At 48.4% G+C, this 24197-nt stretch overlaps 2 protein-coding genes across 7 annotated transcripts; one reads left to right on the top strand and one right to left on the bottom strand.

Moving 5' to 3' along the window:
- Positions 1 to 4193: 4193 nt before the first annotated feature.
- Positions 4194 to 5475, top strand: Ost4 (oligosaccharyltransferase complex subunit 4, non-catalytic). The gene is made up of 3 exons (XM_051139782.1): positions 4194 to 4198; positions 4324 to 4461; positions 5241 to 5475. The coding sequence occupies exon 2, from the start codon at positions 4325 to 4327 to the stop codon at positions 4436 to 4438; it is 114 nt and encodes a 37-aa protein (XP_050995739.1). The 5' UTR covers positions 4194 to 4198; position 4324; the 3' UTR covers positions 4439 to 4461; positions 5241 to 5475.
- Positions 5298 to 24069, bottom strand: Agbl5 (AGBL carboxypeptidase 5). 6 transcript variants are annotated; one of them, XR_007830046.1, is made up of 17 exons: positions 23910 to 24069; positions 23473 to 23697; positions 22604 to 22864; positions 22231 to 22402; positions 21770 to 21933; positions 20912 to 21089; positions 20317 to 20495; positions 19458 to 19914; positions 18704 to 18873; positions 18248 to 18383; positions 17028 to 17230; positions 16288 to 16502; positions 8185 to 8340; positions 7165 to 7277; positions 6829 to 6875; positions 6254 to 6387; positions 5730 to 5878 (listed from the first exon to the last, which is right to left on the bottom strand). XR_007830046.1 is itself a non-coding variant. In XM_051172773.1 (16 exons), exons 3-16 carry the CDS (start codon positions 22816 to 22818, stop codon positions 5707 to 5709), a joined length of 2577 nt encoding a protein of 858 aa, XP_051028730.1. In that variant the 5' UTR covers positions 22819 to 22864; positions 23473 to 23697; positions 23910 to 24069; the 3' UTR covers positions 5298 to 5706. The 6 variants fall into 6 exon arrangements, 5 of the variants coding, with proteins under 5 accessions (XP_051028730.1, XP_050995651.1, XP_051028899.1 ...); XM_051172773.1 differs by lacking the exon at positions 6254 to 6387 and having other exon boundaries at positions 5298 to 5878; XM_051139586.1 differs by having other exon boundaries at positions 5736 to 6387.
- Between the last annotated feature and the right edge of the window lie 128 nt (positions 24070 to 24197).

Below are 24197 nucleotides of genomic sequence, written 5' to 3'. Positions count from 1 at the left end.
TTAGAGACCCACAGTGGGAAAGCAATGCATTTCCTCCTGCCTCTTGTCTGTTCTCTCCATGCCATGTTCCAGACCCGCATCTCCCGGGGACAGTAGAAGAGGAAAGCTGAAGTGCCAGCCAGCCAGAGGCTGCTGTGTGGCAGGTCCTGGCGAGGTCCCTGAGTTGCACAGACAAGTCTAAAACTCTGTCACTGTCAACTGAGGAGCAACTCAGGCTGGTTGGGGAATGGAACAGGGCCCCCAGACAGAACCACAAAGGCAGGACAGGACGGACAGACTGATTGCCAAGAAGCCAGGACAAAAGGATGGTATGATGCATTCTCTGGCTAAGGGTTGGGGAGGGGGACAGCTGGCTGCAGGGGTAGTGGGAAAAGCTGCTAGAAAAGGCAGTGTGTGGCAGGGGAGGAGGAGGAGTAAAGGACAGAGATGAGGGAAGAGCAGTGATTCAGGCTCAGGGACTGCCATTTGCCTCGGTTTCTTCCTCAAACTCAGGGATAACGTCTTCCATCTTAGCTTTGTGGTGTTTAATACAAACAAAACACTTCTGAATAGTGCCCAGAATACGGTCAAGGCCTAGACTATGTTAGTTCTTTTTTGTTTTTATGTTTTGAGACAAGGTCTTGATATGTATGTAGCCTAGGCTGGGCTGAAACTTGTGGGAAACCTCCTGCCTCAGCCTCCTGAGTGCTGATATCACCATACTCAGCATCTGTTAGCGGTTAATTGTCAGGAAGGAGCAGGGTGGAAGTCAGGAGACGTTGGTTATGGGCCAGTGAGAGAGAGGCTTCCATCACTGGTAAGGCTGTCTGGAGTCAGTAAGAGCAGTGAACTCAGAGTGAGGTTACAAGGACTTTAGGCTCAGTTTCTGGAGCTTGCAACTTTGACTACATTCCAAAAGCGCAACTGGGAAACTGTTTGCTCTTGAGGATCTTTTCCAAATTCTACACTGTAGAGCGATGCAGAAGAGGAGCTGTGCTGTGAGCATGCCCATGGAAAGAAAGAAAAGGCCATGCCTGCTCAGTGACTGGAGAGAAAGGGGAACACCACAGAAAATTCCAGAGCCTAAAGAGAGTAGGTCTAGAGGGAAGAAAGGCTGTTTCAGTCTGAACATACCGGAAAAAAGAGCGCAACACGTGTTAGTAGAAATAACTGTCTATAAACAGGTTAAAATGCAGACCTGCATCCTGGGAACAATTTACAGTGTGCTTATTGGGGCCACATGAATGCATGTCACCAACTCCTCTCTGAGACTCAGTGACCTGCCCCTGCTCCCGAGGGCCATGGACCTAGAATATGACCATGATGGCTATATGTTTGCTCTTCAGGGGCCTGGGGACTAGCACAAGGCAGACTTGAAGGAAGTGTCCACCGGAGGTCCTGATTTCAGGAGGCCACTGACAACATTAAAAAAAAAAAGAAATTAGTCTGTCTTGCTGCTGCCCAGTTGCCACACACTCCCCCTCCTGCTCTATGGAATTAGAAACTCTATTGTACAGTTTAAACGTGTCAAGTAAGACACTGGTGGCTTTGAAAAGTAATTGCAGTCAGTTGTATTTCAGTTAGCCTTTTTATTAGGAGCCAAGACCTAGGATCTGACATGAATGATTGTGAAATCTCCAACTCACCATTCACTGGCAATGAAAATTCCCACTGCTGCTGGGCATGGTGGCGCACACCTTTGATCCTAGCACTAGGGAGGCAGAGGCAGGGGGATCTCTGTGAGTTTGAGGCCAGCCTGCTCTACAAAGTGCATCCAGGACAGCCAGAGCTACACAGAGAAACCCTGTCTCAAAAAACAAACCAACAAAAAGATGACAACAACAATAAAAGAAAACTCCCATCGCTGGCCTCAGGGGGAGTGAGCAGGCTGCAGTAGTGGGAGTGATGGTGCCAGTGTAATTGCTGTGGTAGTATTGACAGGCAGCCACAAATTTCCAAATAATTGCTTGCAAAACAAAACAAAACAAACAAACAAACAAAAGAAAGCAAAACAAAAAACCAAAACAACAACAACAACAACAAACCTAAGTCCCTGTAGTAAGACAGAGCCTATTTTATAACATCTATAAGGTGGGGATTTCCAATGACCTAATGCCTGTGGGGAATCTTGACTCTACTAGGCAACTGATTCATTTAGCTATCACTGACTTAGCAAGGAGCCCAAGTTCCCAGAACCAGGATAGCTGAGTCTAGTTCAGTCCTGAGACTGGTTTGTATTTTAGTTCCTCCAGGCTCTAGGCCAAATGGCCCACTGAAGGCTGATAAGGACTCTCTGACCTAGGCTCGAGGAAGGGAAGGGAAGGGGAGGTGAAGGCCGCTTCTGGGTAGCTCTCAAACAAATCTTTTCCCGGCTGTCCCTGACCTCTGGACAACCTCCTGAGTCTACCCTACTGTGGGGGGAGGGTCTGAAGAACAGGTGACACTGCCTTTAGCCAGCTGCAGGGGCCTCAGTTAGGTTACCTTCTGGGCCTGTTTCCTTCTTTACCAATAAATAAATAAAATGATGATAACAAATCACTGAGGTGCCTTTCAGTTGTGGCTCTCTAGGATACTATAAGCCTAGCTCAGGAGGTTCGAAAGTTGAAGCACTTTCCCAGGCTTTCTCTTGTCATCTGCAGCCTAGAGGCGCAGTTTCTTTTAAAACTATGGTCTAATTCTGAGTCAGCTGCACACCTAAGTGCTTGAACTTGGATCTGCTCCAATTTTCCAGGAGACATGAAGCATAATAATGTGTAATCCTAAAATCTAGACATCATTCTTTCAGGGCGGAGCTGGGGACACATGGACTCATGGAGGAGTGCCTGGGGAAAGCACATCTGGGTTTTCACCCATGGCATGTGGAGGGAACATAGGCCTGGGATTTCTAAATATGAAACTTCTGGGAAACAGTGAGTGGGGGCTGGGGTAAGAAGTGGGAGGCGGCGTGGAGACCTATAAAGTAACCCTGAAGGCAAGTATTGAATTTAGGAGCAAACTGGAATCGCTTCTTGGTCTTTTGGCTAAGATCTTGTGTAGGAGCAAACTGGACACAAACTGCTGATGGTCTGAGACCAAAGAAACCAACACTAGAATAGTGGCAAGCCCAGCTCACTGTGCTCACAGAAGGCAATGTGGTCCCCTGTCCCAGCTGTTTGAGCCCTATAGCAGCTCCTGTAGAGTTTTCTTTGGCTCTGAGAAGTGGAGGCCTCCCCTGAGCCCCGGCCCCCCTCAACCGCAAAGCAACTGGCTTCCATTACCCCTGACAGCTCTAGAGCAATCGTCCAGCCACCCCCACCCCCGCCCTGTCTGACTCCACGTCGTTCCCTTTTATGGTGAAGCTGAGGAGAAAGCAAGAAGGGGGGAACCCGTTTCTAGCTGGATAGACGGTTGCAGAGATTCAGGGTGCTGTTCCCCTCACCAGGGACCCTCGGGTGTCTGGATGTCTGTTGCAGCCAACTCTCTTCTTCACCACAAACCCACGACCCCTCTGGCTTGTCCCAGCCCTTCCTTTTCTACCCCCTCCTTCACATCCGGGGGGTGATTTCCCACTTGGCCGAGGTCCCACGTTTGTTTTTTGGTTATGAGAGGGTCCACCCTAATTCCAATGCCCACCTCCAGGAGTGGGATGCAGGCAGGGAGCCCGCCTGAGACTGGCACTGGTCAAGTAGTCAGCATCCGCCTGTTGGGTAGGACGTGGTCTCAGAAAGACTAGCATCCGTGAGAGCACCGGTATCCTCAGTCCTGTCCCCATCCCCACCACCAACGAGCCTGGGAGGGAACCAGGAGGGCAGGACCCAAAGGAAGCACCTGGCTGGGTCGGGCAGGGAAGTGAAGGGTGGGCAGCATGCAGGAAAGTGGGTCGGAGCCTGCGTGTCAGGCCTAGCTTCCCGCCTGCTGCACCCTCGCCCTAGCCCACTCCTCGGCTTCAGGGAGGCTGTCGCCACAGCATCGCTAGCTAACCGCGGTTCCGGCGGAGCCAGCTGCCGCCAGCTGCGCAAGCCCGGTTCCTGCCCCGCCCCGCCCCCCGCGGCTGGGCGGCTCCCCGAGGCTCCACCCAAGTCCCACTCTGTGTGCGCGCGCCGCCGGAGCAGACAAGACGGCGGGGTAGAGAAGCCGGAAGTGCCTCGTTGCCTCCCAGCGGGCATTACGGAGTTCCGGCTCAGGTCTTTTACCTCAAGCTTGTTCGGCGGTAGCGTCGGAGTCGAGCGGAGCTGGTCAGGTGAGAGGCTTGCAGGCGCTGTCTCACAGGCGAACCGGCGGAGGCTGGACGGTGGTGACGAGGACCTGGCCTGGTGAGGGCAAGGAGTGCGTGAACCGAGGCTCAGTCCATCTCCTTGTCCGCAGGATGATCACGGACGTGCAGCTCGCCATCTTCGCCAACATGCTGGGCGTGTCGCTTTTCTTGCTCGTGGTTCTCTATCACTACGTGGCAGTCAACAATCCCAAGAAGCAGGAATAAAAGTGGCGCTTTCTCCGCCCCAGGTAACTGTCGGGCAGTAGCGCCCAGGCCCTGGAGAGCTGACTGATGAGGCCGCGCCACGGTCTGCAGGGTTAGGAACTTCAACTTAGAAAGTGTCGAGCTAATTAAGCTTGATAGTCCAGAACCTGGCCCCTTGTTCGCACTGTGTATTATGCCTTGAAATGTACTGCTTCTTCACCTAAATGGCGTCCTATTAGAGTGAAGATGGGTTTCCGGAGCCTCCTCGGTCTCCATTTTAAGGTTCCCAGTAGACAGAGACCCAAGTTATAGGATATGGTTACGCTATAGGATAGGAGGCGCTGACACCAGTACAAAGGCAGTAACTGTGCCATACAAGTATGGGGGATCAGGTCCTAAGCCCCACTTTCCCACGGAGCCTGAGGCGTTTTGTAGGTAGATTTGGGGGAGGAGCATGATAGTGAAAAATGTAGATTCCCATGTTTTGAAGCCAAGGACGTTGTTTTATGGGTTAACTACAAATACAAACCAGAAAGAAAAAGGAGGCAGAGTCTGGAAACTAAGTGTGCTCCTAAATAAAAGGGAGCCGGGCGTGGTGGTACATGCCTTTAATCCCAGCACTCAGGCAGAAGCAGGCGGATCTCTGAGTTTGAGACCTGGACAACGAAGTGAGTCCAGGACAGCCAAAGTGACACAGAGAAACCTTGTCTGGGAAAAAGAGGGGGGAGAGGGCATGGGCTAGATGGGGGTTGGCTCCTAAAGGATCCCCCCACAGGAAAGCTGCAGCATTTTCCTTACTTTGGGTCTTTCCCCTTTTTTCTAGGGTTCCAGGACATAGTCTGAGGCAAGATGAAGGGTGTGAGGGGCCTTCACACTTCACTTCATCTCTCCTACCCATCACAGCATACAAAGCAACTACACCTGGATTTTTCCAAACAACTTTTATTTCCTCAAAGTCTTCCTTAACCCCATGGAACAAGAAGCTGCCACTGAATAGGGCCCAGTATAGGGGCTGCTTTCTCTTCTACTCCCTCCCCCAATACAAAAATATAGATATATATTTTTTGTGGTCCCAAAATCTTGTGCTGTGGAGGGAGGGAAGGGAGTGGCAGGTCCCTGTTTTGCTGTTTCAAGGTGATGTTCTGCAAGGCCTCAGACAGTGTGGCCGATATTCCAAGGAGCTATGGTTGTCACACGGTATCAGCAGCTGGAAGACGGACTAATATTACCATTTCACTGTGTTCCCTTCACCTGAGGGCTATGTCCTGGGCATTAAGGTAAAGGCATTATCAGACCCTGGGAGAAATAGTGAGTGGTGGAGATTTAGGGACAAAACAAACCTCACATTGGTTCAAGGGCCCCCTGCTGTAACAAATCCAGGATGGGGAGTCAGATAGAGTACAGGAAATAGGAGAAAAGGCAGGGGCAGAGTGGGGCCGTGGGGGGCCAGCCTGAGGCAGCCTGCAACAGAGAAGAGACAGGAAGTCAGGGTTGTGGAAACAGCCCCTTTTCTGGCCTGTTAGCCAAGGGCTGGGAGGTGAAAGGGGAAATGTGAAGATGGGCGGGAATAGGCAGCTTTATTACTTACTGCACAGAAGTCTGATACTAGAACCAGCTAGCTAGTGCCTAGGCCTTAAGAGCCGAACTAGAAGGCATCCTTTGAAATGAAGACCGAGGCCATAGTAGAATAAAAATCAGGGACTTGATTCTTAATGAAAATGCATTTAGTCTTTGGGATCAATGAGAAAGTGGGGAAATTATCCTGAATGGTAGAGATGGGGGTGAAAGAATAGTAGACATGAGGGGTAGAATGAAGGACTGGACGCCGCTGCTCACCCTGGTGTAGCAGAGCGGGGTCCCGGCTCCAGCTCACTGCTCTATCTGGTCTGGGGGATAAGGGATGTGGGGCTTGAAGAGCCTCTCATCCCTCTGCGAGTCGGCGGTGAGCTCCGGCCCAACCTGGGCCTAGCCTGTGTGGATAGGGGTAAACTAAGAGGTTGGGTTCTTCCACAAGGCTTTTCTGCTTTTAGAGTTTCCATGCATAAGAAGTCAACAGGTGCTAGGACCTTGGATTCCTGGGCACTGTTCCTCACTGAGAGGGTGGACAGGACGGTAGCTGTAGAACTCCCTGATTACTTATCTGTGGGTAGCAAAAGGACCCAGCATTTTGCTTCCATGGGTATACCATGGCTAAGAGGTGGCTGAGTAGAAAAGCACTATGAAAAAAGATGGTAGGGCACTGGCAGATATCCCTCAGCTTTCTCAGCCTCTGTCCCTGCCAGAGCAGCTTAAACTTCGCCCGTCCAGTCAGCTTCTCCCTCTTCCCAGCTATAGTCAAACTAGGAAGGGGAGCTTGTCTGTGTTGGAGGTTATGGTAGGTGTTAACTAGGAGCAGTAACCAGATGTGTTACCTGGGGAATCCGGGACCCCTCCTGGCGGAAACTCTCCTCTGGCAGGTCTGGTCAGAAAGAGAGGAGAGGCTAAGGACGGGTAGGAAAGCCAAAGCTAGCAGGCTGTGGTTGGGGTGCATCTGGCAGGGACAATGGAGTCTGAAGCAAGCAAGATGCCTGGCTGATTGGGACTGGGTAGATTAGCACACAGGTACCACAGCAGCTCTGACAGGCTGGTGATAAAAGGCTGTAAAGCAGGACTGAACATCTCCCCCACCCCCACTCCCCAGTGCTCAGAATAATGTCTTGCTGTTTTCTGCTAATGCCAAGGACATGGAAAGACCCTTAAATTTTTACCTGCAAACGAGTCCTAATGCAGGGAATCCGAGCACCAGCCCCTAGTAGACTTTTCCCAATCACCATGACAGCCTCTGGCTTGTCCCCTGAAGATGAGAATGAGCAGCTGCTCTCTGGAAAACAGAGGAAACATCATCAGAGTAGGGTTAGAGGAGAAGGTAATTCAATTTAGATCAGTTTCTTGACCTTGTTTTCCTGGGGATTAAACCTAGGATCTCATACTAAGCCAGTGGTCAGTGCTCAATTGCTGAGCTATACTGGCAGCCCTTTACCGCCAGCATGACTGAAGGCTCTTTCCCATTGTAACAACCAATCATAGAAAACAATCCTGCTAGGCATGATGGTGGGAGGGTTTGAGTCTAGCCTGGTCTACAAAGAATCCCAAACAGCCAAGACTACAAAGGAGACCCTGTCTCAAAAAAAAACAAAAGACCAATCCCATTTAATTGGGTCTGTAACATAAAAAAGAGGAGTGGATGGCATTGCGTTTAGTATAGCACATAGGATGCCATTTGTAATAATGACAGGTGAAGAGCTGGTGATTTTTCAAATGTTCTGGTTTTATCCACCATTCCTGGCTCTCGGAGTAAGTGCACTTTGCAAGCAGAAAAAGCCCTCAGGTCTTGAACTGTAAAAGTGAGGTCTAGATAGTATACAGTAGTGCCTGCACAGAGTGAACGTTCAATAAATGTTAACTGTTACTTTATTTTACAAATTCATTTCACTGAATTCCAGCCTCCTATATAAAGGCACATGTGTTAGGAGTATGAAGTACCATGAGAATTGTGTGTGTGTGTGTGTGTGTGTGTGTGTGTGTGTGTGTGTGTGTGTGTGTGTGTGTGTGTGTGTGTGTGTACACACACGTACACATAACATACATCAAGTCAAGAAAGAAGTCTAGGTTAGGTAGCAGTATGGCTGAAGGGCTTTCTTGAAGCTTAATTGGTAGCTTGTCTAAGTCCTGATGGTAGGGAGGGAAGATGCTGGGCAACTCAGATTTCAGGGGCAGTGGGTACAGACCTGATATGCTGAGTGAATTGGGCAGTAGGCAGGAGCCCAGGTTTCGTGAGGAGGCTGGACCAGAACTAGCAAGAGTTGGAGATGGGGCCAGGCTGCTTGTGGTAGAGCGATGGTTCAGTGGTTGCTGCCGCCGTCTTCTGTCTGGGCATCGGGGCTCTGCATGGAAAGGACACAAGCAGGAAAAAGATCAAGTATGAGAGACACTGTAAGATAGCCTGTACTGACCTTCCGTGGGTCAGGCATGGTCAGAGGATGCCTGCTTTCAAGTCTGTCAACAAGCCAGCCACCTACTCTGTTCTGAAGCAACTGTGAGGCGAGGAAGGATCTCTTAATGTCCATTCTAGTCATCTAGACCTCAGCTCTCTCCTACCACTTTATTTTGGTAAAGTTACTGAAATTGGCTTCTAAAACACAGCTTTGCTGGGCTTTTCTCTTACTTCTAACTGCTCGTCTTCTCACTGATCTTCCTGCCACTCAAGGACCAGAGTCTTGGTCTTCTCTTAAATCCTTAAACCTCTAAGTCCCTTTTAACCCAAAATGTATTCTGTCAGACATTTCAACCTGCTAAGTCCAACTGCCAAACCAAATTTCATTGTCCTCTCCCCAATCCTTTTCCCTGTCTCTTAGAAAGCTTTCATTTTTCCATTTTCCATTCTTCTTGTTTAGCCAAATCCTAACGGTTCTAGGTTTGCAGTGGAATCCTGCTCTCATGACATTACTAGTGTCTAGATAACGTCTTTTTACTCTCATTTTCCTTTCTCCCTTAGCTTGATAAAAAAAATTTTTTTAACATGAGTGATCTATCTACATGTACATGTGCAGGCCAGAAGAGGGCATCAGATCACATTACAGATGGTTGTGAGCCATCTGTGGTTGCTGGGAATTGAACTCAGGACCTCTAGAAGAGCCAATACTCTTAACCACTGAGCCATCTCTCCAGCCCAGATTTTAATTTTTTAAAAATAATTCATCCTTTCTATAGGTGCCACCAAGTTGTTATCCTAAAATAGAAGCCTGTTTTTAAAATCAATCACTGTGGCTTGGGTAAGGAAAAACCATTTACTTGCAGACATCCTAACTGGATAGCCTAGACTGTCCTCTTTGTTTATAACCTAAGCTAGACCTGAACTCTTGGTCTACTTGCCACACCTTCCCAAGTGCTTGGACTGTGTATGTGTGCACCACTACGTGTTTGGGGTTTTAGTTTTGTTTTTTGAGACAGGGTTTCTCTGTGTAGCCTTGGTTGTCCTGGACTCACTTGTATACCAGGCTGGTCTTGAGCTCAGAAATCCACCTGCCTCTGCCTCCGCCTCCCTCGTTCTGGGCTTAAAGGTGTGGGCCACTACACTCAGCCTTTGGAGGTCTTTTACAGATAAAGTCTACTGTAAACCTTCCACACAGTAACGTAGAGTTCTGTCTGCTGTGTTTCCAGGCTACCTATCATTAGGATACTGAACTTGATCTCCTACACCTCAGCTGATGTTGCTATGAGCTGTGTGGTTCCTTTGAAGTGTCTGTGTTTCTCTTTACCAAGTACTTTGATTATCTTCCATGTTCCATCCCAAAAATCAACTCCCTGTAAATCTTTTTGTTTTGTTTTGTTTTTCCCCTGTAAATCTTACCTTGGCCATTTACAGGCAGATTTAGTTCTCAGAGCCCTTTTATCCCCCACATGGCTAGTAGTTGTTTATAGATCAGTTACCTGTAAGTCTAAGGGCATGTTTAACCTTCAGGGATACTACTCTGATGTCCTGCTTTGGCTGGAACTTGACTGACAAGCTCTGAAGGGTAGGATCCCAGATAGACAGATGGTAGATGGATGGGATAGAGGACTTGCATGTTCAGGAGCTTTTAGCAGGTGCCACATGCTCTCGAGTCATCATAGAACCAAATAAAATGGTGGTGTCAGTATTCTAGATGTCCTCTAATACAAGCTACATGTATGTGTGTTATGTTATGAGAAGCCTCTAACTTTAGAAATCAGTGACAATAACTTCATCCTGTCTGTACTGGGTTTTAGCAGGCAGTGCCACATGCCTGTAATGCCAGCATGCAGAAGTTGTGGCAGGGGGATCATAAGTTCTAGGTCAGCCTGTACTTCATAATGAGGCCCTATTTCAAAGACTGTTTCTGAAATCTCCAAGTTCAAGTTATCTATAATGACTCTTTGAATGAATGATCTTAGGGTGGAAGCCGTTCTGGCCATGTGACACTGTACTGAGTACCAATTAGAGTCCAAGGTGGAGAGCACAGGAGTACAAACAACCAGATTGTACAGGGCTAGTGAGAGTTAGTAGGAATGCTGATAAATGATGTCAGAAGTAGACAGACTTGTGGCCACATCGACCTAAAACATTAGCTACCATCAGTGACGCAGTGATATAATTACTCAAGTGTATAGATCTGGTCTGATTAAAATGTGGATACAAAATCATGTCTCTTAGGGCTGAATGTGCACTTTAATGCCAGAGTTGGGCAGATCTCTATGAGTTTAAAGCCAGTCTGCTCTATAGAGCAAGTTCTAGAGGAGCCTAGCCACAAAAATAAAAGCATGTTCCTCAGCACAGAAGGCAGAAATAATAGGGTTTGCAGATGATCAGTCTATACACAGACAGGTGAAATCATGAGATGGCCAAACCTTCACCCCACTCTAAGGAAGGACACAAGGGACAAACAAGCAAGTGGCTGGAGTATGATAATGCACTCTTCGCCGCAGCGCTCTGGAGGTGGAGGTGGAGGAAGGAATTCAAGGCCAGCTTCCTACAAAGTGAGTTTGAACCCAGCTTAGACAACACGCGATTCTGTCACATAAACAAATGTGATTAAAGCCTTTGGGGCAGATGTAGGTTCAAGTAATGACTGGAGTGATGAGTGTCACTCCAGAAAATAATGAAACAAACCAGATAACAGATAAAGGGGGAAAAGTCAGTACAGAATGTGACTAGCTGGGCGTGCAACCCTTTAATCCCAGCACTTGGGAGGCAGAGGCAGGTGAATCATTGAGTTCGAGGCTAGCCTGGTCTACAAAGTGAGTCCAGGATACACAGCCAAGGATACAGAGAAACCCTGTCTCGAAAAACAAAACAAAAATATGACTAGATCCTGAGAAAGATAGCAAGGCTAAGCCCAGGAACCTTAATTCCTAGTCAGATTGGTATGGAACACACACACACACACATATGTATGTATGTTATTAAAGATAGTATATTCTAAGCAGTTACTTACAGTCTGCCCAGGCCTTCCTGTCATTAGTGAAAGCACACAGCTGGCTCATTTTGTGGTTTGACTTTGACTCCTATTAACCCAGGCCTTACTCTAGTCCTGTTGAGAGGATAAAAGGAGCCCAATTCTCTATTAGTTTTGAGTTACAGACAACAGCTTAGTGTTGACTGCAGGGTAATGTGATCAGCTCTGTGTCCAAAATTGGTAAAATGGTATTTTATGGTAACCGGCTGGGAGGATAGGAGTCATGGTTTGCTAAGTTGAGCTAAAGCTGCTCTCGCCTGGAATGTGTTAGGGTATCTTTTCTAAGGCCTTATAATTTAAGGCCTCAAGGTTAGAGGCATCAGTCTGTTGCTTTATACCTAGACTCCACTCATCATTTCTCCAAACATCTTCGGGACATCTTTCCATGTTACTGGATCCTTGGAATGCTTACACAGCTGATTCTTATAGCTCTATGAACATGAGGAAGATGAGATAAGCATTAATTTGACTCCCAACCAAACTTTTCATTTGCTGAACACTTAAGTGCTAGGCACAGTGCTAGGTCCTAGTGTTCGGGAAAGTTCCTGACACTGATTATTTGCAGCTCAAAGAATAAAAGTGGCGATGGTGATAAAGGCAGCAAGTCCTATTGACTCCCTGCAGAGGAGCTGCCACTGCTAGCTAGATATTAACTCCTCTACCAAAAGTTGCCTGTTGCCTGAACCAAGGCATTAACAAGACCAGAAAAGAATTCAGGTGGCAGAGCTGGGAGTCAGATGAGAGAGGTGCTGGAGATAGGATGACAGAGGCTTCTGCCTTTCAACTGAAGTGCCTCAATTTGGACGTCAGTCTTTGGCAGGATAGGCTGAAGGGTCAAGACTAGCATCACACAAGTGAGATCCCCAGAATGCAAAGCTGAAGGATCCTGGAGTTGTGTGTCCTGGTGCCTCACCTGCTTTGTTTCCCTCTGTTCTGCAGTGCCTTGCATGCCTCTGACTTTTCTTCTCTTGTTCTCGAATGACCTTTTTCCCTTGCGGCCACAGCAACTACTGCTGGTGTTTCTGAGACAGTAGACGGGGACTGTGCTATGGATCTGGGAAGGTAGGTAGAGCATGTTTTGCAGCTGGGGAGAGCTGAGTAGGTACTGGGAATTAGGACTTAGACATTTTTGGCCTCCTGTGCTAGAAGCTTTCCTGTGTGTCTGAAGTTGGTGATTCATTGGCTTTCTTGGCCTTCTACAGTGCCATCTCCCAGTTTGAGATGGAGCCTTTCAGATTAGTTCCCTGTCTGCCTTAAACTGCTGGCTGAGCTGCCCATGTCTTTTCTGAGAAAACTTCCTGGAACCTCCAATCTCATGCTTGTTCTAGTCAATAAAACCAATAAAATGTATAGTTAAATATATATACAGTAATTGAAATTTTTTATGGGGAGTGGGTGGGTAGATAGGTCACATGTAGTCTAAGCTGGTCTAAGATTCACTCTGTAGCCAAGGGATGACCTTGTCTTCATCTCCCAAGTGTTGGAATTACAGGCATGCACCACCACTCATCAAATTTTTATAAATAAATTTACAAGTCAAAATAACAAAATTATCAAATCACAATCCAAATTTTGGGGTTAGAAAGTATAGCTCATTTACAGTTAAAATTTCCAAGATCTGGGGTTATGTTTTTTTCTAGCTTTTAAAACAACAGGCCAGCCAATTAGCTGAGCAAATACACACCATGCCTGACAAGCTGAGTTCAACTTCCAAGTCCCACATGGTAGAAAGACAAAGATAACTCCCATCAGTTGCTCTCTCACTCCACACAGGTGCCAAGGCATGTGCCCTTACCAATAGACATACTTACACTCACACACAATAAATAAACAAACCATATCTTTTGCTGTGGTAGAGGTCAAAGAGCCAGAGGCATGGCAACAAATGTCACAAAGAACATGGTAAGTCAGATCACACTGGACAGTAAGTTTTCACAAGAGTTGACTCAAAATGCCATGTCCAAATGTTCGTCTGCATTTCAGCCCTATCTAAAATCAGAACTAGTCTTCCTTTCCTTGGGGTCTTCAAAGAACTGTGCCAGTAAATGCCCAGGGCACACTTTTAAGACTCCTAGGACCTCACTTTTTAACTGCCTACAGTCTCTATTTTGATAAAACTTTTATCTTGGCCCTTGATTTTAAAGCCATAGGTTTCTACTTTGTGTAAGTATTTATGCAAGTCTTGGGGGCATCTGTTTTCTAACCAGCCCTTTCTGTTCCAAGCTCATTCACCTGAGGAAATATGCCTTCTCGCTTGGCTTTACTGGCACTTCCATATCATGACTTAGATCTTTGACCCCTCCACTTTCTATGGTTCGGCCTACAAAGCATCTTCATAGATAACCCAAGGAGTCTAGGCATGTTTAAATAGCTTTTCATCCCCCCCCCCGCCCCCGGCCCCTCTGCCAACTGTCATAATGTTGCCGTAACTCTCCTCTAGTGCACAGATCTGAAGCCTCTTAGTTCATCTGTCTCTTTTTTTTTCTTCAAGACAGCGCCTCTCTGTGTAGCCTTGGCTGTCCTGGACTCGCTCTGTAGACCAGGCTGGCCTCGAACTCACAGCGATCGCCTGCCTCTGCCTCCCGAGTGCTGGGATTAAAGGCCTGCGCCACCACCACGCCCAGTTCATCTGTCTCTTACCATTATTGGCTCCTGCTGCTTCTGCTCTAATACTTAAGACTTCTTTTCTTTGCAGAACTGGGTGCAGGTTCTAGTTAGCTCACATGTAATGACTGCAAGCCTCCCGTCCCCTGTCCAGATGCACAATGCAGTCTCTTTTGTCACCCTTTTTAGAAGCATATAGTTGCTACCATATGCCTCATTTAACTCAACATCCTTGTTTTCAAAACACTTCTCCCCATGTTTCTTCACCAGATTTTGTGGGTGAAGGGTGTAGCCCTTTGTATGCCAACTAAGTATACATGTTTTTGTTGTCTACCCAGGAGCTGTTTCTGATCATGGCTGTCATTTCTCATTTTTGAAATGTTTTTGTCAAACCACATACTATTTGTTCTTCAAAGCTGTTTCTCAACTGAGCATGCTTTGTTTAATTACTCATGACCTACCACAGTAACTCCCCAAGTGCCCTGGATGTTTATAATGTGCACGTCATTTTTATGTTGTATTTATTATCTTGTTTCTTCTGTTAAGCTTCAAGTCAATCAACCAAGAATTACTTACTACTCAGGCTGCATATTTTCCATTAGTTCTCTGAGGAAGTAACAGAGAAAGAATACATGGCCCTCACCTCAAGGATTTCAATGCAAAACTCAATGCAAGTGAGGCTGGAAGATGTCAATTAGAGACTAGGAAGTGCCCTGGCTGGGAATGGCAGCCTGCCTGGGACACGCTTGGGAAGCTGAAGCAAGACAGTCCTAAGCTCAGCTGATCTAAGCTGTACAATACTACCCTGGCTCAAAGCCAAAATGACTTTTGAGTCCTCCACACTGACCCAGGGAAGGTCTGTGTCAAGGACAGAGGATGTATAATGCTGTTGAAAAAATTATGAGCTATGATTTAGGAAAGGTGACAAGAGAAACCAAAACCAACCCCAAAAAACTCCATCCAGATTTAGCATGGGAGAGCAGGTATACTGGAGCCTGAAAGACAAGCTGGCCAACTTCTGCTTAAGGAATAAACTACTCTTCCCTAGCTTCACGCCTGTGAGGCAGTCTCCTTAGGTGGCTCAGATTGGCCTTCATCCTGTTAGTCCCCTGCTTCAGCCTACCCAGCTAGGGCTACGGGCATGTGCCACCATACCCAGCTGAATGGGCCATTCCTAAAACAGTCTTAAGTTTTCTTGTCAGAAAGATGAGAATACCATCTACCCCACAGGGCCTGGCTAGATAGGTGAAGCCGTTTCTGGTATCATCTTATTCATTATCAAGTGCTATCTTAAATATGAAGCATCATTGTTACTAATTTAATACTTTAAAGCACAAATTAGAATCTCAAAGGGGGTTTGGAATATAAACAGCCAGTTTCATATCAGAAATAGGAACATCCCAATTAGTTGAAGCTGGGCTTCCTCTGCGGCTTCTCTAACTAGCAGCCAGGTTTATAGACAGTGATCCAGTGCCTATCAGGGCCACTCCAAAAGCCTGGTTGCAGCCTTGAATAACAGAAAAATGCTCAAAGGGGCAGCTGGATCAACAAAGTTCTTAGCTCCAGCTTACAAGCCTCCATTTTTGACCAGAGTCCTACGGCTAGAAGACATCCAAAGTACTGATCTGTGTTGTTTATTTCCAAAATAATACTACAAAGGCCTCTCCCACAACATAGTCCAGCTTCCTGGTAGAGTCTTTTACCAGGTGAGACCTAAGGGTACTTGACCAACTGCGCTGAGAAGGGGTAGGCTGTCCGTCTGTAAGCCTAGTTAGGAGCTGCTTCAGGTCTGTTTCTCTGTGAGAACTGGAATCTTGACATTACTATTGTGAAGCCAGGAAGGTTCAGCCCACAGAGATGGTGGACAGTGTTCTTCAGTCCACAGTGCTATAGTTAAGTGCTAAAGACATTCCCTCCTACTGCCAACAAGAAGACACTGTGACATTGTCCTTGATGCAGAAGTCCCATGTCTGTGTTTGGCACTGCTTTAGCTAGTGTTTTGTTCTTGCAAATGTCCCTGGCTCCTAGCATGTGCTTGAAGCTACAATCCCCAGGGCTTCTTCCTATGGCCGGCCATGCACAGTAGCGATCAAGTCATGCCGCAGGGAACAACAAGGGCGCAGGAGAGGCTGCAGGTTCTTCTGCTACAGACTAGTTTTATTGATTCACCCCTTGGATGTCTTCAAGCTCTTTTCCCCCAGCAAAGCCCCAAACAACCGAACACCTGCTGCAGGGGTTCCCAGACTGGCTTACCTCTGACAGGGCCCAGCACCCGATGGCTGACCTTTTGGGTGCTAGAGCCCAGGCCTGGCAGCCCTGCAGGCCGACTGCCATGAAAAGGAAAGCTGGAAGAGTTCTTCATCTGTGGAGAATTTTGTTGGCTGCTGCCACTACCACCAGCACTTGTGCCAGTGCTAAAACTTCGAGCCCGGCTCAAAGCATTTTCAGAGCAGGAAATGGGCAATCCACTGTAAAGAAGCAGATGCCAGTTAACCCTGGGCCTGGGAAGACGTATCCTAAGGCTTTCCTCAGGATATGGCGATTAAAATTCACTTCTGGGGTAAAAGGGCATAGAAACCCGTTCCTAGGAAGAAGGGAGGGAATGCATGGCCAGGAATGAGATCTAACTTGGGGCATACCAGCTCATCTTGGGTCATCCTAAGTAGCTTAACTTCACAAAGAATTTCTCCCTTTTTTTGTTGGTGCTGGTTCTAGAGCCCTCCTCACTTAGTCACAACCTTTGGAATCCGACCTGCCACACCCTCACCTCAAAGACAGTGGGTTTTATGCACTATTCTGGGTCTAGAGCCCCTTGGCCTGATTTTCAGCTCCTTAGATGTAGCTCTAGGTGGAAGAGGATCCCATTCTCAAAAACTGAGGTAATCTTACCAGTTCCTACTTGCCCAAAACACACCATGTGGCACTTTCCCCAAAACCCCTACCTCTAGAGCCTGCCAGCTTTCCTGCCCTCTCTTCCATGCTGCTCGTCTTACTTGTTACTTTTGCTAGGAGTTCGAGATCCTCTCTTCTTGCTCATGCCCACCGTCACAGTACTGGTCAGACCCCTGCTGTTGCGCACATGCTTTAGCATCCAGGCCCGCAAGTTAGTGAGGCTGTTGTGCTCTGACAGCACAATTCGGGGCCATGGGTTACATTCTGCCATATCCAGAGCTGCGATGGCCATAGCTCGTCCCACCTGTAGGGAGTTCAGTTCAATTCAGTATCTTTATCCTCTCACCTGCCATTTGGGGGTGTAGTACACAGCACAACAGGGGAGAAGAAGCTAGACCTAACAGTAGGTACCCTGAATTTTGTGCCTAGGTTTTTGTTGGTTTGGTTTGGTTTGGTTTTTGGAGACAGGGTTTTCTCTGTGTAGCCCTGGCTGTCCTGGACTCACTTTGTAGACCAGGCTGCCCTCGAACTCACAGAGATCCACCTGCCTCTGCCTCCCGAGTGCTGGCATTAAAGGCATGCGCCACCACCACCTGGTTGTGCCCAGCTTCGTTATGTCAAGCAGATTTACAGTTTGCTGTTCTGGGTAGAGGCTGGTGTACTTTTGGTTGACACCATGAGTGAATTTCCCAGAAGAGTTTGCATTGTTCACAACATACAATTCTATTTCTCTTATGTGCCTAGAAAAAAGACACATCAAAAATACAAAATTGGCCAGGCGTAGTGGCGCACGCCTTTAATCCCAGCACTCGGGAGGCAGAGGCAGGCGGATCTCTGTGAGTTCGAGGCCAGCCTGATCTACAGAGTGAGTCTAGGACAGCCAAGGTTACACAGAGAAACCCTGTCTTGAAAACAAAACAACAAACAAACAAACAAAACAAAATTGGGCTGGAGAGATGCCTCAGAGGTTAAGAGCACTGTCTTCCAAAGGTCCTGAGTTCAATTCCCAACACCCATCTATTATGAGGTCTGGTGCCCTCTTCTGGCATGCAGCAGGATACTGTGTACATAACAGATCTTTTTTTTTTTTTTAAGTACAATAATGGGGGTGCTTCTGAACCTCAGAGTGAATAAACCCGTGAGGGAGATCAGCTCAGATCAGGTGATTTACTTAGATGTGCTAGGGTAATGCCTATAGTTGGGGGTCACAAACCATGCCTGTGTTCTCATCTACTGCCATGACTATTAACTGAGGACCTTAGGGTTGGCCATCAACTCTTGCTAGATTTGAGGGTCCCCTTTCCCACTTATGGTTTCATACCTGCTCAAATAGTTCCACAGTGTATCTGGAGGGGAAGGCCGGCGGGGGAGGGGGGCTGGCACGCCCATTGTCATGACAGGCAGCAGGGATGCTGTTTACTGAGCGTCCAGTGTTGTAGTTGCATTCAAGTGTGTAGCTAAGACACAGAGACCTTTATTAATGTCTCCTCTGAACAAGTGTCAGGACAGAACACTGAGGGACACTGTAGACGGTCTAAGAAGGTAATCACTTTGAAACAAGTAAAGACCACGAGAAAATGCTAATAATTCCCAAGTAACAGCTGACCATGTGCCCAAGTCTTCCAAAAGTAAGACTTCCAGATTAATGCCAACCTTGCTAATTGAGGCTCACTTTTTGAGAAGACTCAGGTGGTTCCAACCCCTCAAAGACCCTGGAATACATATTTTTTTTTTCTTAAAGAAGTTATTTTCTCAACTATGCCAGTTTCCTCCCAACCTGTGGATTATCCCTGAGGCTTTGTAGATTGCAACGCGGCCGCTTCCCTCTTTGGACTGGCCGTCTCTACGGTCTCGGGCATACATGTTCTTCTCTGAGAAATTACAGCCCTGGAAGTCAAAGTGGGCTGAATTCAAGGAGATGAGCTTTGGATATAGCATGTTCTCCACCTGTTTGGGGGAGGAGAAGGCAAAACAGAAGATGAGAAAGAAGGGACAGACCAGGAAAGTCAGGCACACAGCCATGAGACTGCAGCGTATACCATGACAACCATCAGCAGTCTCATTGTTCAACACTAGAGTTTTTTGTTTCATTTTTGTTTTTGAAGAAAGGGTTTTTTTCTGTGTAGCCTTGGCAGTCCTGTCCTGGACTTGCCTTGTAGACCAGGCTGGCCTCTAATTCACAGAGGTCCCCCTGCCTCTGCCTCCCTGAGTGCTGGGATCACAGGTGTGCACCACTATGCCCAGCTGAACATCAGTTCTTTAAAGTTCTTAGATTCTCCCTCCAAATTTTCCGTCACCCTGGCTCTCAAAGCTCTTTGAAGACTGGGATGCTGGTAGCTTGCTCTTCACTCAGAGGTCATGATAAAATGGCTGAGATGTAAGGCCCTAGGGCTCTGTCCTTTACCACCAGTACAGAGGTCCTGCGCACAGGCCTTCCTGCTCCCCCAGAAGGCTACCATCCTGCCCTGTTGTAACCACCTCTTATCTCCTAAGCTACAACATTTTCTGCCACACAGTGTCTAGAGTCCTACCTGGGTGTTCTCATCATTAAAGCTGTTTCCATACATGAAGCAGCCCCTTTTGGAAGCATGTCCATGCAAGTCTACGTAATAGGCAACACCACTCTCTTTTGGGGGGATGGTGTCAGGGGCTGGCTCCTCAAGTTCAGGAGGCTGCTGTGGCATAATCCACATAGTGTGGGACTTCTCTTCTGCTGGTTCTGTCTCAGTCCAGGTCGCAGAGTTTTCGCCATCAGGTAACTGCCCAAGGTGGGCTTCATTGTGGAGATTATTGGCTTTCTCAAGGTCAGAAAGAGGAGTTTCAGGAGGGAGATGAAGACTGGGCTGTGGGTTAGAGGGGTTCTTGGAGTTGAGACGGGAGTGCACATGGTGGTAGAGAAGCACTGCTTTCGCGCCATAGATGGCTGGGTGCAGGATGGCGTCAGGTTTCAGGTACTGCCGGTTCAGATTCACTCCACGTGAGTCTGTGCTGTAAGAAGACAGGACTGAACAGGGTCTAGATGTCTGGGCCAGCAAAGGAGGCCCTAGAGTAGGTGACAAGGAGACTGGTAGACTTGTAAAGTGAAAGGCTTAAATTATGCTGGGAAAGAAAGGCGGATATGACCCTTCCTTGACTTGCTGTCATCCTACCATAGACATCCAAGGACAATTCCTTCTACCCAAGTAAGCCTTCACCTACTGTTGCTCTCCACAAGGGTGTGTTTACATGCAAGCACATCCCCTCTCATTAGATTAGAGGGGCAGGGCTTGCCCTTGTTAGGGTTCAAGAGGCCTAGAAATACAAACAAGTCAGAATGCTAGCTGACTTTCACAGAGAAGTAGGACATAAGAGAAACTGGGGAAACGCAGAACAGCTGTTTAGGTTATTTACCGGTAGTGGCCCCGGACCACACCATCAGGGTTCAACATGGGAATCAACTTAAAGACAAAGAGTCGACGTAGAGTTTGCGCCCGGGGATCATCAGGTCGAAGGATGAAGTCCAGAAAGCCATTGAAGACAAAGCTAGATGGAGTCTCTCCAGGGTGTACCCTACTGCTTAAGAAGAATATCTACGGTGGAGAAGAAAGCAGACATGAGGTCAGTGGGCAGGGCTGCTTGAGGCAGAGAGAGCCTTGACACTTCTAGCTGTCTTTCTGTCACAGGGATAAGATTATAATCCTCTGTCCTGGGCCACAAGCTAATCAGAGTCCAAAATGTATAGAGGTGACAGCTTTAAGCTATTCACAGTGGCTGGACCTAGGATAAGGCTAGGGTACTGTTTTATTTTATGTGTATGTCAATGCGTGTGTGTATATGGATGCCTGTGGAGGCTAGAAAAAGTGGCTATATCCCCTGGAGCAGGAGTTACAGGCAACTGCACAAAATGTGGTGCTGGGACCCAAACAAGGCTCCTTTGTAAGAGTATCAAGTGCTCTTAAAACTGAGGAAGGTGAGGGAGATATGCTTTTGTGTTCTCCCCACTTACCCTTTTGCCTGTGAAACGGAATGGTCGGGGAGTGCTAAGGTCAGGAAATAGCTGCTCTAGACGGGGCTCCCGATCTTCTCGAAGCCCATGACAGGAAGTGATTGTTAGTAGGTCTACCCGAAGTCCATCCAGAGAATAGCAGAGAAGCTCCCGGTGGTAATAAATGCTGTCCAGAGGACTACAGGGGTAAAATCATTAGTCAGACGTCCCTCAAATTCTAGCAAGAGGCATGCAGCATCGCCAGCTCAGGACCTATGTTATCTGGTCCCTCACCACAACTTTTGGGGCATCGTAGTCCTTTGGACTGGGGAAGCTAAGGATATGTGTGGGCTTGGGCTGCCAGATGCAGAATACAGGACTGAAGTTTTTAGTGTGTGTGCATTCATGCTTGCATGCACATGCATGTGCATGCACATGGCATGACACATGTGGAAGTCAGAGAACGACGTGTGCATTAGTTGGTTCTCTCCTGTCATGCCATCTTACTGTCACTCCTCCACCCCTTTTATTTAAGGGTGAACTTTTTGTTTGCTTTCCTAGTTTGTGGAATATCAGGATAGATTAATTTGTGTATACAGAGAGTTGTCCTCAGTAGAGGAAGGGGAAGAAGCTAAGCTGAGCAGCCACATTACTGGCTAGACTCTAGGTCACTTGAGAACTGGGGTAGGGGGAGAAGGGAACATAGGTAGTGATGCGCTCATTCAGTGCGCAGAGGAATACCTTTTCCAAAATGCTACATTCTACCCAGGGAAATGACTGAAGTTCAGGCTAAGAGCTCTTAGGACAAATGCCAGCAGCAGAAGAGGTACTACAGGATCCAGGACAGTGTGGCAGGGCTGAGAATGGTAAGGTTCGCACCTGCTATGCGCAGAGTGAGTCTCTGGAAAGCGCTGGTCTAGCTGGCTTAGCAGATCCTGGCAGTCACTGTAGGAGAAGGGGTAGCAGAAGGCGAAGAAGGTGGTGGCTCCCCGGCCCTCTGCGAAACGGTGGACAAAGGACAGCACAAACTGTGTCTCTGTCATCTAGGGAGCAGAGGGAGAAGAGGAAACAGTCATCTGTGTCAGAACCGAGCTCCTCCTACTGGGGACACCAGGAACTGACCTCATGCCTTTCTCACCTTTACCAACTCCCCTCCCTCTGACACTTTGCATATGATAACCAGCTTCTTCAGGCTTGCTGAAGCGGGGCCTCATCTTGGACCCCAGCTAGGGGTGGAAGAAAGAAGATACTAAAGCTTAGGGGTTCCACCTGCCTGGTACTCTCTGTCAGGAATGTTTCCTCTACTAACACCCAGTCCTTCCTTCTAATGAAGAACTTACCTCAAAGGTGGGCCGGTCTCTAATGCGTTCCCAGCGTGGCCGGGAAGGCAATGTGCGCACAAAGGGGGCCATGCCCTGAGAATATAGTTTGCTCTGCTTGTTCATGTTCATAATGTTGATCTTGATTAGCTTTCCTGGACTTCCTCCTCGGACACTGAAGTAGAACCATGACCTGAGGGCCAACAGATGTGGGAGGGGTAGAGAGAAGATGTGTGGGCAAAGCTGAATCAAGCCCAAACAGCAAAGGGCTACTTGGTAAGGAGGAAAGGGAGTCAGTGTTGGGAAAAAAGAGATTATGCTGGTGTGTACAAAGCCGAAAGACTGACTACAGAATGCACCCGGACATTCCTGCCCACCCTCACAGGCCTCATACCTGTTCCCGTTCTCAAATTCTGTTTCAGCACAGTCTGGCCGGGTCCACACGTTGAACTCGTAGTCAGGGGAAGAAGCAATGCCACTAGTGGGGGCTGATGGCCCCCCTCCTACTCCTTCCCCATCACTAGACACAGTTTCCACCTTTTCCACATGGGCTAGGTTCCCTGAGTCAAATCGAGAACTGAACAGCAATCCCCCACAGCGCAGCTCCATGGTGGGGCTGGGAAAGCATCCTCTTGCCCCACACAGGCCCTGAGAGCTGGGGGGAAAATCAAAGTTCAGACAGGGAGGAGGGGGAAGAAAATGAAACAATGTTTTTGGGTATCTTCGGATAAATGAAACATGTTTTTAGTACTCTATGAAGCAAAATACTCCTTTTCTTAGAAAGCATGGAAGTAGACTTTTAGCAAGATCAAGAGAAAGTAGAACTCTGTCCCTGGACACCCAAGGGTTATAAGTGACCTAAAAAGACCCCATTTTACTACTATGCTGCTGTTCCCAAATCAGATGCTCAATGGCTTCCTTAGCTGAGTTGGGAAACGCTAGATTCTCAAACTTCTCAACAGCCTAAAGAGCATAGACTTAGAAGTCCGAACTGCCAGAGTCCATGGGGGAGGGGCCCCTTTTAAAGTTTTCTAGACTGGTTTTGTACTGTGCAGCCTAGAGCAGGAAGAACCATGTTTCTAAGTATAAATGGTAGCTTCCTTTCTTTACCCCTTTGTCTTCACAACCACGGACTAGAATTAAGCTGTTGTTTCTCTGAGACCGCGAAGAACTGTTTCTGTTGTTGCCACCCCCTTACTCTACCATGCCTATTATGAAAACTAGAAGAATGTGGCCTGTGCCCGGTCAAAGCCACTTGCTCACCTGCCCTGACCCTCAGTTCCAATTAGGGTCTGCTTCCATCCTCCCGCCCTGGAGACACTGAAGGCAGTGCAAAAGCTACCCTCGACGGTGTGGGTAACGGGCGTCCTAAGCACCCTTGGGAAGGCTGGGCCAGTAGAATCCCGCTGGGAGGTAGCAGGGCAGCTCCTCAATTCGCCAGGACCCTCGCACTGACTGGCTTGTCCAGGGAGGGTGGGGTTTGGAGGCCTGGGAGGGGTCGAGACAGATACACAGAGGATGGGAAGGCTGGTCCTAGGGGTCAGAGGTGAGGCCACCGGAGAGGGGGTGGTCGACGAGAGGCGGGGTCGGCCGGCCGCGCCAGGCCGGGGGGCGGGGTGGCATTCGAGAGGGGCTCGGGCCGAGGGAAGGGGGCGGGGTCGGCCGGCCGGCGGGGCCGCGGTCCACGCAGAGCCCCTCACCTCTCTCCGGGCCGCTGCTCCCGCTCCCTCTCCCGCTAGCGAGGCGGCACCTTGGGCCCCGGCACCCGGGCCCTCCACCCAGGACCCACACAAAACCAGAGAGCCGCGGTGCCGGGACCCCGCTCTGCCAGGAAACAAGAACTCCCCTGCCTATTGGCCGCGGCTGCAGCTGGCTACCCGCCCAGTAAAGCGCGCTGCCATTGGTCGGCGCGCAGGATTCCGCGCACGTTGGCAGGTACCTGCGAGGGAGCCGTTTGGGGGCTCCCCGCGGGCCACCGCTGTCCGCCG

Source organism: Acomys russatus, chromosome 1 (assembly GCF_903995435.1).
Source record: "Acomys russatus chromosome 1, mAcoRus1.1, whole genome shotgun sequence".
In the NCBI taxonomy this organism is placed as follows: domain Eukaryota; kingdom Metazoa; phylum Chordata; class Mammalia; order Rodentia; family Muridae; genus Acomys; species Acomys russatus.
The sequence above is the reverse complement of the archived record's forward strand: the minus strand, read 5'-3'. Positions and strand labels throughout refer to the sequence as shown.

Bases quoted from the DNA above. Each gene is read 5' to 3' on its own strand.
- Agbl5 (XM_051172773.1), bottom strand. From the start codon at position 22,818: ATGGAGCTGCGCTGTGGGGGATTGCTGTTCAGTTCTCGATTTGACTCA. The intron at 18,384-18,703 runs GTTGGGAGGAAA...TCTGTGTCTTAG, and splicing joins GCCTCAGGGATAATCCACAG to CTACACACTTGAATGCAACT. The intron at 6,876-7,164 runs GTAAAAATTTAA...CTTTCTGACCAG, and splicing joins GCATTAGGACTCGTTTGCAG to ACCTGCCAGAGGAGAGTTTC.
- Ost4 (XM_051139782.1), top strand. From the start codon at position 4,325: ATGATCACGGACGTGCAGCTCGCCATCTTCGCCAACATGCTGGGCGTG.